We start from the raw sequence: 12073 nt of genomic DNA, 5'->3' as shown, positions 1-12073 counted from the left end.
TGACTCTGCGATAGGTAAACATCTTATGAATAACTCCCATTGTGCTAATTCTTATTTAGACGACAATTTTAGCATCATTAAGAAATGCCTTTCATTCTTTCAGTTACGCGTCATAGAGGCTGTTTAAATTAAGTTAACCAATCCCTTCCTCTGCCGACAAAAGGAATATGTTTATAATTTATCCCTGTTTTGAGCGTCATCTCCCCTTTTGAAGATGACGTACACTCTTTCTTGGCATTATAAATATCGGTAAATTGTAAATTTTCATTTAGCAGACGTTGACATCCGAGGAGTAGTCTGCCAAAATGCATCGTATCGTTTAATTTAGAACTATTGGGTTAGTGCTCTTTACTTAAAACAGTTCTTTTAAGAACTATCAAGTTATTATAATACTTTTACCATTCACTATGGTATTTGCTACCTTTAGAACTATTTTCAGATTTGTCACAACGACAAAGTCTCTGTTTTATTATAAAGTAGAAAATGCAGAGTCTGTGTTATAAGCATGTGATCTCGGGAGTAAAAAATTTACAGTGGAATCCTGGATTTTCTACTCTGTGGGGGCATAAAGTGGAAAGTGCGCAAAAGCGTTTATATTTGGAAGTGGAGAGTCTCCGCACTCCGACACAGTTCTCGAACTGCACACTCCGCACTTTTAACCATGCCTGCACATGTAAAAGGCTGGAAACTAGTGAAAGGTTTTGGCACTTTACTGATACTCTTCGTCAATATAAATGTTTCTCATTAAAAAAGGGAAGAAATTGTCGACACTGCACTGCCACATCATGTAATAAATAAACTATAAAATAACATGCGCATTATCTACAAGAAATGTAAAAGGGGCTCTTGTGGAGATGAACAAATATGATGAATACCATGCACATCGACACGAAAAAAATATTTTCATGTCTCTCCTATCAGCTTAATTTCCTTATAGATAAGCACACCATCTCCAGTAGCGAATTCAACACCTCTATTTTTCAGCTTTCGAAGTGAAACTACCGTAAATGATTCCCTCCCTCCTGTGTATTTTGCGATTCGTGACCGTACAGATAATCAAAGCTTTTTTTTCCTAGGCTTGGTTTTTCCTAGGCACGTAGCCAGAACAATAATTAAGGGGGGTATATTTATATGCATGACATGCCGTATTAGTTTCTTTTGAAATCCATTCTTTTTAAGAATTATAAAATGAATATATGAATATGCCCCCAATTATCGTTCTGGCTACGCGCCTGGTTTTTCCCTTTGTAGATTTCGCTTTTGCATGCAATGATCAAATCATATGTACCGACATTTACATTATGGACTACAACGAAATTATCACTATTATTATGAAATCGAAATGATAGTCTGTCACTCTTGCTGTCATTCCTTAAAGTGGCCATCTAGCAAAAATTATGATCCCTGTGCACAATGCATTATGGGCGAATAAAGTTGAATTCTTGACTAAGGGGCTTTGTTCACATGAGCGCGGTCGCCGGGAATCAGCGAAGGGTTAAATCTTATTGGCAAATGGAAAAGATTAAATATTTCACAACAAAAAACTTATTTGAGCAAATTTTCTATTCTATGACCCTATTCGGTAACCGGGATTCAGCAAAGCGTGAAATAATTTTGAGTCAAAACTTACAATCTTATCTTAACAGTCATAAGTCATTTTAGTTGTAATTTTCAAGTCAGGCCAAATAATTTGTTTTCATTTTTAAAGGTTTTGTGAAATTGCAAAGTCATAGAATACAAAATTTTATCAACTAGGTTTTTTGTTGTGAAGTATTCAATCTTTTCCTTTTGCAAAAGTGATTTAACGCTTCGCTGAATTCCGGCTACCTGGCCCATGTGAGCAGCCCCTTACTACACATAACGAAACCTAATACAGAGCACTAGTAATAAGAATCGATTGTTCGGATCGATTCATTCGGATCGATAATCGTTGACATTATGAGAACCATATCAATCGGCAACTGTGTAGCATTGTCTACGTGGTTTTGGCAAACAGTTTTTTTCATATATTGATAAATGATTTTTAAGACAAAAAATGTGTCCAGTTATTGTAATAATTTAAAATGGCTACTATCCCATTTTTCAACGCTTTAATTACATTAACATGTTGGCACCTTCAGCGTTGCAATCAATATGTCTTCACAGAAGGCTTGAAAAAATTCAGGATGTTTTTAATTAGACTTGTCTTTCGTCAAATGCTTATTGCAAAAACAAATGAAATTATTTCCCCATTCAACATCCCATCCATATTGACGCAATTGGATTTGTTTTGCCAACATAGTGTACAGCAGGTAGCAAGCTGTAAGACTATAAATATAGTCACAATCTGAATGAATTTCATCAAATTCTTTACAGCAAATTGAAAAAGCTAAGCAGAGATGCTGACAAACACAATGAGATTGTCTGTTTTATGTGCGTTCTTTTACTTGATGTTGGTTTGTACAACCAGTGGAAAGCCCACCAACAAAATCACGAATGAAGGTAGGAAACTAAAGTTGTATTTAGTAAAATTGTGGGACGTTCACATTACTATTTGATAAACAAATATTACTTTTTAATAAACAAAGTAGCCGTGTAAAGCTTCGTCTATGTTGTGGAGTATTATTTTAAAATGCCAGTGGCGGACCCAGGCTAAATGGAAAAAAATATAATAAAGGCTCATTTTAAATTACTTTTACATTACTAAATACTGTTTAACGAAGCTTTCTATCAGAAATTACTAAAGAATATTTGAGGCTCAACCTTAAATTACCCCAAAGAAGATTCGCTCTTAAATATTTTAAAGTGGAAAGATATTTTCAGTTATGTATTCTGACCTAACATGGATCCACTATCGAAGAATACTTTATAGTTGTATTTGTATTGAGATATGCCTTTACTTGTCGTAATCGCTTCGTAGTTTTTTAAATTAGAATGGTTCTAGCTTCCTGGGGAGAAAACCCATGACACCTTATGTAAATTTAATATGGTTTACATTGTTGTGGTGTCAAAAGAATAGTCTTTTCAACTGCAGCAAAAGGTGGATATACTTAGTTCAGAAACATGACACTTTGATATGAAAGACAGGGAGGTATTGCTATCGTTAATTGGGGGGAGGGTTCTTATTCATATATGCATGATATGCTGTATTAAGTTCTGGTGGAAGATTAGCGAAACTAAGCTGTTTTTTGTTAAAAATTTATTCGTGTTTTAATAAATTCATTGTCAAACTTATTACAATTTTTCATTTATTTACAAGAAACGGTTTCGTTCTGTAAATATCAACAACCAACTCAGACGACAGGTGACCGTCAAACACAAAAAAATGATCTCTAATGAAGTTTTGAAAGAGCTTTTGACGAAAGAAATTTTATGAAATTACGAGCTTTTAATAGCAGCACAACAGCAACAAAATGTTCTTATTTACCTTTTTTTAATGTTGGTAATGTATTAGAGCCGCCATGTTGGAAAAAAGTGAAGGACCTGAAAGAAAAGCGAAAATCAATTGATATATTACTCGGCAGAGGTCTAGCTACCTTTCCAGTTTCTTTTCCAAACTGTGATGATAATGGCTACTACACTTTGCGACAGTGTTCTGTATTCAAGGGATGTCATTGTGTTGATAAATACGGGCAACGCACGTCAAACAAATCTCTGTCACAGTGGGAATGTGAACTGCTTCAGATAAAGACGACATCTAAAATTGATGATACGACACAGTTACAAACAGCAACATCACAGCCAACGTTTGATGCAGGTATTGATGAAATATTGGGTAATCATAAAAAATTAAATAATGTTTATGACGTAGATAATAGTGCTTAGACAGGAAATAAGAGTTCAGCAAAAACCGTGACGGGAGCAGGTTTATTGTTATTTATAAGGTACAGTTGAGGTTTGTTCAACAATTTTGCAAACAGGGCCATTATGACTGTTATCTATCTCACAAAAATCTCACAAAAAAGAATGTGTTCAGTGATGTTGTGAGGAAAAATTGTTAAATGTAGAAGGCATATAGGATTTTTTTGAAAATAAGTAATTCTGTTATCAACTGTAGTCTCTAGATGCTTAAATCATGTTAAGAGATGAGGTAAGTGTTCAAAAAAGAAATATGGAAGAGGGGATGACACTTATAAAAGCTCGGTGCAGAAACTGACAGAGGGAAAAACTTTGGTCCAACTAAAACTAAGCGTTTTCTATCATGCAAATACATGCAATACAAAAATCAATCCTAATGGAGAATATCTATCTTTTTCTTTAAAGAATGTGCCCTACGTGTGCATGTGTCTAATAAAAAATGAGTGAAGAAAGCACTGTTTGGCCAAATGAGTTTGTTAGTTTAACTTTTTTATTTAGGACAACTGATAGAAAAAATATTTTCAAATGTTCGGTCATTTTCGATACATTTTCTCGTCTGTGAACGGAAATCTGCATAGATTATTACGTTTTCTTTTTACTTGGTTTTCAATTAATAACATGGCTAATAGAAAACAAGAAATTTTTTCCCACAAAAGCAGGGATAAAATATTCTTTTCTATTTTTTATTTAGCGGTCCAAAGTGATATTTTTCGATTTACAGCAAATTGATTGGCTGCCTGAGCGGGCAGCTTTTTAAGATATCTTCCCGTGGGCACAAGCGATATTTTTTCGCAATTATTGTTTACGAAGTGAAATGTAAATTTTTAAAATTAAGTTAAAAGCGATTTAAATTGGTGAACGAGTAGGCAAAGTGTATTTAGATGAAAGTTATCTTAGCAAGAGTGAATTTTACTATCCAGACGAACTAAAGTCTGAAGAAAACAATTCAATTTTAGGCTTTCTTTGTAGGAAAAATATTTGTTGTTAGCAAGTGTCACTACCTTTTTTTTGTTATTTTAGTGCGTATGCAATAAAATGTACTGGACATACAAATTTTAATCTCTGTTGGTAAAATTGTTGTTAGGACTAAGTTTACAATCATTTTACAGAAAAAAACTATTTTAAATTCAATTATTAGACACAACGTCAATTGTGAGCACGGAGCCTGAACCTGAAGTGACTACACTCCAAGATGACAGTAAAGGTAAATACTCCATTTAAAGGTCTGCTCGCTTACAAATTCTCTTCAGTAGACGTCCTTATACAGTATAGTGCAATTATTCACACTTTGTAAAAAATTTGAAAACAAATAAGCACTCTAAAATCAGCATGGAGAAATGCAAGGTTTCGAAATTCTATTTTAAATTATTGTGTAGCCAGAACAAATCTCGCATGCTGATTGGTTAGTGATGACGAAATATTTAACCATTTTTTCTACAGAAGACATGCCATTTTTATTGTCCGTTGCATAAAGATAAAGTATCGATCGTTCGGCTAGTGTAGATATCGTCTTTTTTCCCAAAAATACTTAAGGACCACAAACATTACAAATAAGCTGGACATGTTTATATCTTCCAATTAGGATAGTGAAATATATCTTTATACAACATTCATTAGAGACACCTTGCTGGAACAAAGTGGAAGCACTTGAAGCGAAATTTGGTGGGCGATATCCCGCAGATTTTTCGTTTCCAAGGTGCGACACGAATGGCTATTATGAACTCATTCAGTGTCGTGCATTTCTTGGCTGTCATTGTGTTGATAAATATGGACAAGAGACAACGCAAGTACTCAAAGGATGGTCACGTGGTTGCATATAACTGAAATTTCAATTTTGTTTGACTTTCGTCTAAACCGTACGATAACTAATTAAAAATTACTTTTCAAATTGACGCGTATTTTGGATGGCTTTTGTGGCAGATTTTCAATCGCCTTTGTTTCTTTCTCTCAAGTAAAATATCATATTGCATGCTATAATAGTTCACGCAGAACTTTAATTTTTATACAGACAAGCAAAATTTATCATATAAGAATACTATTGCGTAATACTCCAGAAGCAATTGTAATTTCAAATGTCAGTCAGGCGGAGTTAAATATACGAACATTCATCCAGCCCCCAGTCACCAGCTTCGTCCCAGTGTACCTCTATGCAAAGTATTTTTTAGGACTTGGGGTTTTCTATTGTCTTTAGTTAATTGCAGATAATGAGCATTATCTATGTGTTATTCTATAATCATTTAAATGCCCATCACACAGAGAAGCTACGAACAAAATTTCCGCTTCTCCGTAAGCATTATTCAACGATGCTTTTTATGTTTTGCGCTATAATATTCAAATCATCGATGAAAAACCTGATTTCTTTTCTCTGTGAGCAACAAATGTTGCTTTTCATGTTTTGCTTGTAGAATCTTTGTTCCCGTCATTGCTGGCCGAATCTTCTCGGAATCGATTTTTTAACCGTGATCTTGGTCAACACGTGACTATTATGTACGTCACTACACTCCGGCTAAGTGCTATTTGATTGTGATTGAGAGCATGCAGACTCAAATATTCAACCGAAATACGCAACACGAACAAATATCAAGATCTAAAAATCTTTGTCATTTGTTGCCGAAATAAACGGCGTCTTTCCATATTTTGGACCGTACGCCTATGGCTGTAAAGTCCGTCAAGGTTGCGAAATTATACCATTTTAAGCGCTCGGTTTTACCGCTAAGTGATTGGGCCTGCACGTCCAGCTGACGTCATGTAAGCAACACGGTTCTGAATTGTCGTAAAGATATATGAAAAGTATAGCAAGCTGTTGTCACATACAAGGCCAACTCAGTCTACTATAACGGGCTGTTTTAACATTGCTTGCCCATAAGCCAAAGGCCTTCAGCAATCATATAGAAAAAAGTGGTTCGACTTTGTTGCGTTAAAGCGACTAAAATGCCCAATATCAACCATAGTATTTGCATACTACCTTTAGACTACGTTTAAGCTACGCAGTATAAACGAAAGCCGGTTCTGTTACTTTTTTGCGCCGTTTTCAGACCTATCCAGAGTAGTGTAAACGTAGTCTTAATCGAGCGTGTTAATAGTTGAAGGTGGCAAGATGTTCAGTTAAAGTGATATGCACGTAATTGAAAATGGCGATCATTTTATGTTTTGAAAAGCTTTTAATGACTGATCCGTTGTAATTATTAAAAATCAATGTTTTTTATGACTTAAGTCAAGAGGTATAACATCTAGTAATATGCAAATAAGAAACGGCGCTATCTTTCACAAACAACTAACGAATTTTAACGGCAAATAACGGTTATGTGCAAACGCCCGCCAAACTGTAATGGCCCAGTGTAAACACAGTCAAATTTTGCCGTCACTTTTTCGCTCATGCGTAGCGTGAACGTAGTCTCAATGAACACTTGTTCACACCATTCGTGTGGACGGTTGAATCAGGTATTTTTAAATACCATGACGTCAAAATATTGGCGCCATTGTTTACCCGTTGCCGCACAAATGTAAATATGGTGGACAATCGAAGGCAAAGAACTTCTGTGATCATTTATTTCCTCTACATTAGCATGTACGCAGCTGACTGTTGTTTAACTAATTGATCAAAGAAGTTATGCCAGAAGGCGGCTTGACATTTTCATGCTATTTTGTACTCGAGCTCATCGTCGCTTCATATATATGATTTAGTTTTACTGCCCTTGTTTTTTTACATCTTTTCTACCTGAATTCAACATGTTTCAAACGTTTCAAAATTCAAATCGAGAATAATAAGAAAAGCTGGAATTTTCGCGAGCGCAATCAGGCGAAGCATGAAATACTTTCCCACTTAACATGTCAGCCATATTGACGCAACTGCATTTTTTACAAAGTATACATAACGTGTCAATTTGTCAGACTATAAATATAGCCACAATCTGAATAAATTTCATCAAATTCATTACAGCAAATTGAAACCGCTAAGCAGACATGGTGACAAACACAATGAGATGGTCTGTTTTTTTTTCGCTCTTTTACTTGATGTTTGTTTGTACAACCAGTGGAAAGCCCACCAGCAAAATCACGAATGAAGGTGAGAAACTAATGTTGTATTTAGTAGAATTGTAAGACGTTACATTACTATTTAACGGTGCGAAAAAGTCACGACAAAATTTGACTGCGTTTACACTGATCCGTTTGAATTCCTCTATAGTTTGACGGGCGTTTAAACATAATTGTTATTTCCCGTTAAAATTCGTTAGTTGTTTGTCAAAGATGGCGCCGTTTCTTATTTGCATATTACTAGATGTTTATATCTCTTGACATAAGTCATAAACAACATTGATTTTTATAGTTACAACGGAATCAGTCATTAAGAGCTTTCCAAAACATAAAATGATCACCATTTTCAATTATGCGCCACAACGCGTTACGAGAACTGGTATCTAAAGTGTAGAAAAATATTACAGTTAGCTGTTTACACAAAAATTAAGGCGTAGCGCTCCGTTTTCGTTCGACAACGTTTAGAAAGTGTGGTCGTATCGCTCCGGCAAAGTGACGTTTTCAAACAATTATGCTCTAGTGCAGTATAAACGCAACCCGGTTCTGTTACTTTTTTGCGCCGTTTTCAGACCGATCAGGAGTAGCGTTACTAGTTTACGTTTACATCAATGAACCGAAAACATTACAAATACGCTGGACATGTTTATATCTTCCAAATAGTATAAAAAAACCACATCTTACACAACATTGTTTAGAGACACCTTGCTGGAACCAAGTGGAAGCACTCAAAGCGGAATTTGGTGGAGAAACTCCCGCAGATTTTACCTTTCCAAGGTGCGACAAGAATGGCTATTATGTACGCATCCAGTGTCGTGCATTTCTTGGCTGTCATTGTGTTGATAAATATGGGCAAAGGACAACGCAAGTATTCAAAGGATGGTCAAGTGGTTGCAAATAACTAAAATTTCAATTTTGTTTAACTGTTTATCTAAATCATAAAATAACTCATTAAGAATTTTTCAGATTGACGTGTGGTATTGGGTGATATAGCAATATTTGGTTGTAGTAGAATATTATATTGCATGCTTCAATAGTTGACGAAACTTTGATTGCAATTAGACATGCAAATTTATTATAAGAGTATAATACACCAGAAGCAAATGTATTTTCAAAAGTCAGCCAGGCAGAGTTAAAAAAACGGATGTTCACCCCCCCCTTCCATTAGCGTTCTAGCTTCGCCCCAGTGTACTTTTATGACAAGTAGTTTTCAGGACTGGGGGTCAACTATTGTCTTTAGTCATTGAACTGTCTTTAGTTGATTGCAGATAATAAGCAATTATTGCATGAGGTTGAGCATGATATCAAGAATTATTTAGACCGATGTCATTGTTATCTGATGAAGTGAAGCTAAGGCTGATAACATTGACTGAGGTCTGAATAATTCTTGATATCATGCGAAAAATGAATTCAATAATTGTTTTATTATTCATTGAAGTATTATCAAAACATATCAATATAAAACATTTTTCAAACCTTAGCTAATTTGTATGTGTGTGACTAAATTCACTGCGCCAAGTCATGTCTACGATAGTACTGGTGATAATCTGATTGATTCAATCGATATCATTAAAAAATTGGTAGTTATCAGGGCATTTTTAACGAGATAACTACAGGAACATTTACCCCAATACGCATTGACCTAGGTCTGAGTAATTGATGATATCATGTGAAAAACGAATTCAATAATTGTTCTATTATTCATGTACGGTGATTGGTCTAGAACCGTGTTTGCATTAGCCTGTGCAAAACACATCTGAGCTCAACCATCAAATCAATCAAAACAATCATCAGTCCATGAGAATTTGCAAATCGATCATGAATACATTTTAAAGCAAAAATTGAAATGTTTGTCTTTTTCCCATTATTGTTGTTTTATAAAAGAAATAAAAGACGTTTTTCGTGTTTGCACTGGCTTATGCAAACCTCGGAGACGTTTGTGAGAGCTCTGGAGCAGGTGCAACCATCGACTTCTGTCTCGGGCTTGCACTGATGTGCTATCGAGTTCTCCCAAAGGTCTCCTCGATTTGCATAAGCCCGTACAAACACAGTAAACATCTTTTTTTCTTAACTGAAGTATTATTAAGACTACGTTTACACTACGCCAGAGCGAAAAAGTGATGGCGAAATTTCACTGCGTTTACAATGATCCGTTTGACTTCCGCTAGAGTTTGGCGGGCGTTTATACAGAATTGTTCTTTGTCGTTAAAATTCGTTTGTTGTTTGTGAAAGATGGCGCTGTTTCTTATTTGCATATTACTAGATGTTCATTTCAGGGCTCTGGTTTATATCTCTTGACATCAGTCATAAACAACATTGATTTTTAATAGTTACAACGGAATCAGTCATTAAGAGCTTTCCAAAACATAAAATGATCACCATTTTCAATTATGCGCCACAACACGGGACGAATGAAAGAGAACTGGTAGCTAAAGTGTAGCGAAATATCACGGTTAGCTGTTTACACGACAATACGTAGCGTTCCGTTTTCGTTCGACCACGTCATCAATATAAAACACTTTTCAAACCTTCGCTGATTTGTTTTCGTCAGACGGTTTATTCAAGTTCGTCTCGTTCAACTATGTTGTAAATGTGTTCAAAGCCAGCTTCGCCGCTTTTTTAGCGCTTTCTGCAATCCTTTTCGTTTAAAAGCTTTCACATTGTTTTTAGAAACTGTGGCAAACATCGCTGTTTGTTTTATTTTCAAAACTGGCTTTTAATGGCGGCCATAATTGTAGAAACTATTATCTGTAGATATGACGTCAAAATTGCAGATATTGAGCATTATCTGCAGGTATTTGACCAATCAAAGCCGAGATTGCTTACATAGTGAATAATAATTAGCATTATCTGTGTTAGCACAATGTTATATTCATATTAAACACACTTATTTCAACATTTGAGAATTTTCATTTTCTTAAAACGAGACATTCTTGAAAATAGAGAGCCTTATACTATAAGGCTCTCTGTAGCGCAAGGCTCTGCTTTTGAATAGACTTGTCTCGTTTACAAGGAAGAGAGGTGGAAGGTTAATTAAATGTTAAAAGATAAGTCGTTATTGTTTGTAGTTGTTGGTTATAACGCTGTGCTATCATTCTTTTTGTTTAATAACACTCCAACTATTTAACCTTGTCATTATCTGTGTGTTATGCTATAATCATTTCATTGCCCATCACGCAGAAGCCGCGGCAAGTTCCGCTTCTCCATAAGCATTATTTAACGATGCTTTCTTTGTTTTGTGCTCTAATATTCAAATCATCGATGAAAAACCTGATTTATTTTCTCTGTGAGCAACAAGTGTTGCTTTTCATGATTTGTTTTAAATTGTTAAATGAAAGAACTCTGTCATGGATGAGACTTTTGTGTTTTTCAATCATCACACACTGATAAACTTTTGTTTGTTTCATACGACTCTTTTGTTTGTAATTAGCGAGCTTTAGCAAAGACAACGAGTACGGCTACGATTTACGTCATTTTGGCGCGAAAACATTGTTGCGACAACAACAGCCTGTAGCCGTCATCAATCTGAGTACGATGTTTTGTAAAAAATTCGTAGTCGCGACTACGATGTCTTTTTAAGCAAAGAAAGCAGGTATATTTTTTATACATAAAATTTAAAATAGTAAAGATTTTTCACTCTGAAGAGTCCTATGTTCTCGCAAAATCAGTATTACTGATTAGTTTATATCGTTATTGACAAATAGAGTCGTAGCTGCTTCGCAAACGTCTGTGTTTTTCACAATAAAAAGGCTCGTTCTGTTGTTTATAGCTAAAACTAAATTTTGACGAAGCGACAACGACAACAAACTTCGTCGTGCCATTCCCTTACACGGTCAAACTTCGTACTCGTTGTCGTAGTCGTACTTTTGCTAAAGCTCTCTATTATTACTGGTCACCTGGCATTGGTCGTGTTTAAAGAAACTACAAAGGAATCACGTTTGTAATTAGGTTAGGCCTGTTTCAAAGGTCGCATTTTACATGAGCCAAATACATTCAAAACAAAAGATAATGAGGAATTTTATCTCATTTTCTTTTGTCTCTTATGCATTCGACGCATGTAAAAAGCGACGTATGAAACAGGCCTTTATCAGAGAGAATTTAGAGTGTCAGTTTTAAAATTCTGACGTCATTATACGTTCCCAACTGACATATATATGATCTACCGCCAACCCACATCACTTTTGTATGATAGCTAAACGCCTAA

The 12073-nt window shown here is 35.3% G+C and overlaps 1 protein-coding gene and 1 long non-coding RNA gene across 2 annotated transcripts; both read left to right on the top strand.

Moving 5' to 3' along the window:
- The first annotated feature begins 2323 nt into the window (after positions 1 to 2323).
- Positions 2324 to 5725, top strand: LOC124454691. Its single transcript, XM_047005467.1, has 4 exons — positions 2324 to 2481; positions 3434 to 3736; positions 4976 to 5041; positions 5455 to 5725. The coding sequence occupies exons 1-4, from the start codon at positions 2379 to 2381 to the stop codon at positions 5655 to 5657; spliced, it is 675 nt and encodes a 224-aa protein (XP_046861423.1). The 5' UTR covers positions 2324 to 2378; the 3' UTR covers positions 5658 to 5725.
- A 1996-nt stretch (positions 5726 to 7721) lies between these two features.
- Positions 7722 to 8968, top strand: LOC124454692. Its single transcript, XR_006951571.1, has 2 exons — positions 7722 to 7903; positions 8568 to 8968. It is a non-coding gene; the product is annotated as an uncharacterized LOC124454692 (long non-coding RNA).
- The last annotated feature ends 3105 nt before the right edge of the window (positions 8969 to 12073 follow it).

The sequence above is a fragment of the Xenia sp. Carnegie-2017 genome, unplaced genomic scaffold (genome assembly GCF_021976095.1).
Source record: "Xenia sp. Carnegie-2017 unplaced genomic scaffold, XeniaSp_v1 HiC_scaffold_3, whole genome shotgun sequence".
In the NCBI taxonomy this organism is placed as follows: domain Eukaryota; kingdom Metazoa; phylum Cnidaria; class Anthozoa; order Malacalcyonacea; family Xeniidae; genus Xenia; species Xenia sp. Carnegie-2017.
The sequence above is the reverse complement of the archived record's forward strand: the minus strand, read 5'-3'. Positions and strand labels throughout refer to the sequence as shown.

Coding starts and splice junctions, on each gene's coding strand:
- LOC124454691 (XM_047005467.1), top strand. CDS start 2,379: ATGCTGACAAACACAATGAGATTGTCTGTTTTATGTGCGTTCTTTTAC. Junction 2,482..3,433: donor CAACAAAATCACGAATGAAG/GTAGGAAACTAA, acceptor GTAATGTATTAG/AGCCGCCATGTTGGAAAAAA. Junction 3,737..4,975: donor ACAGCCAACGTTTGATGCAG/GTATTGATGAAA, acceptor TTCAATTATTAG/ACACAACGTCAATTGTGAGC.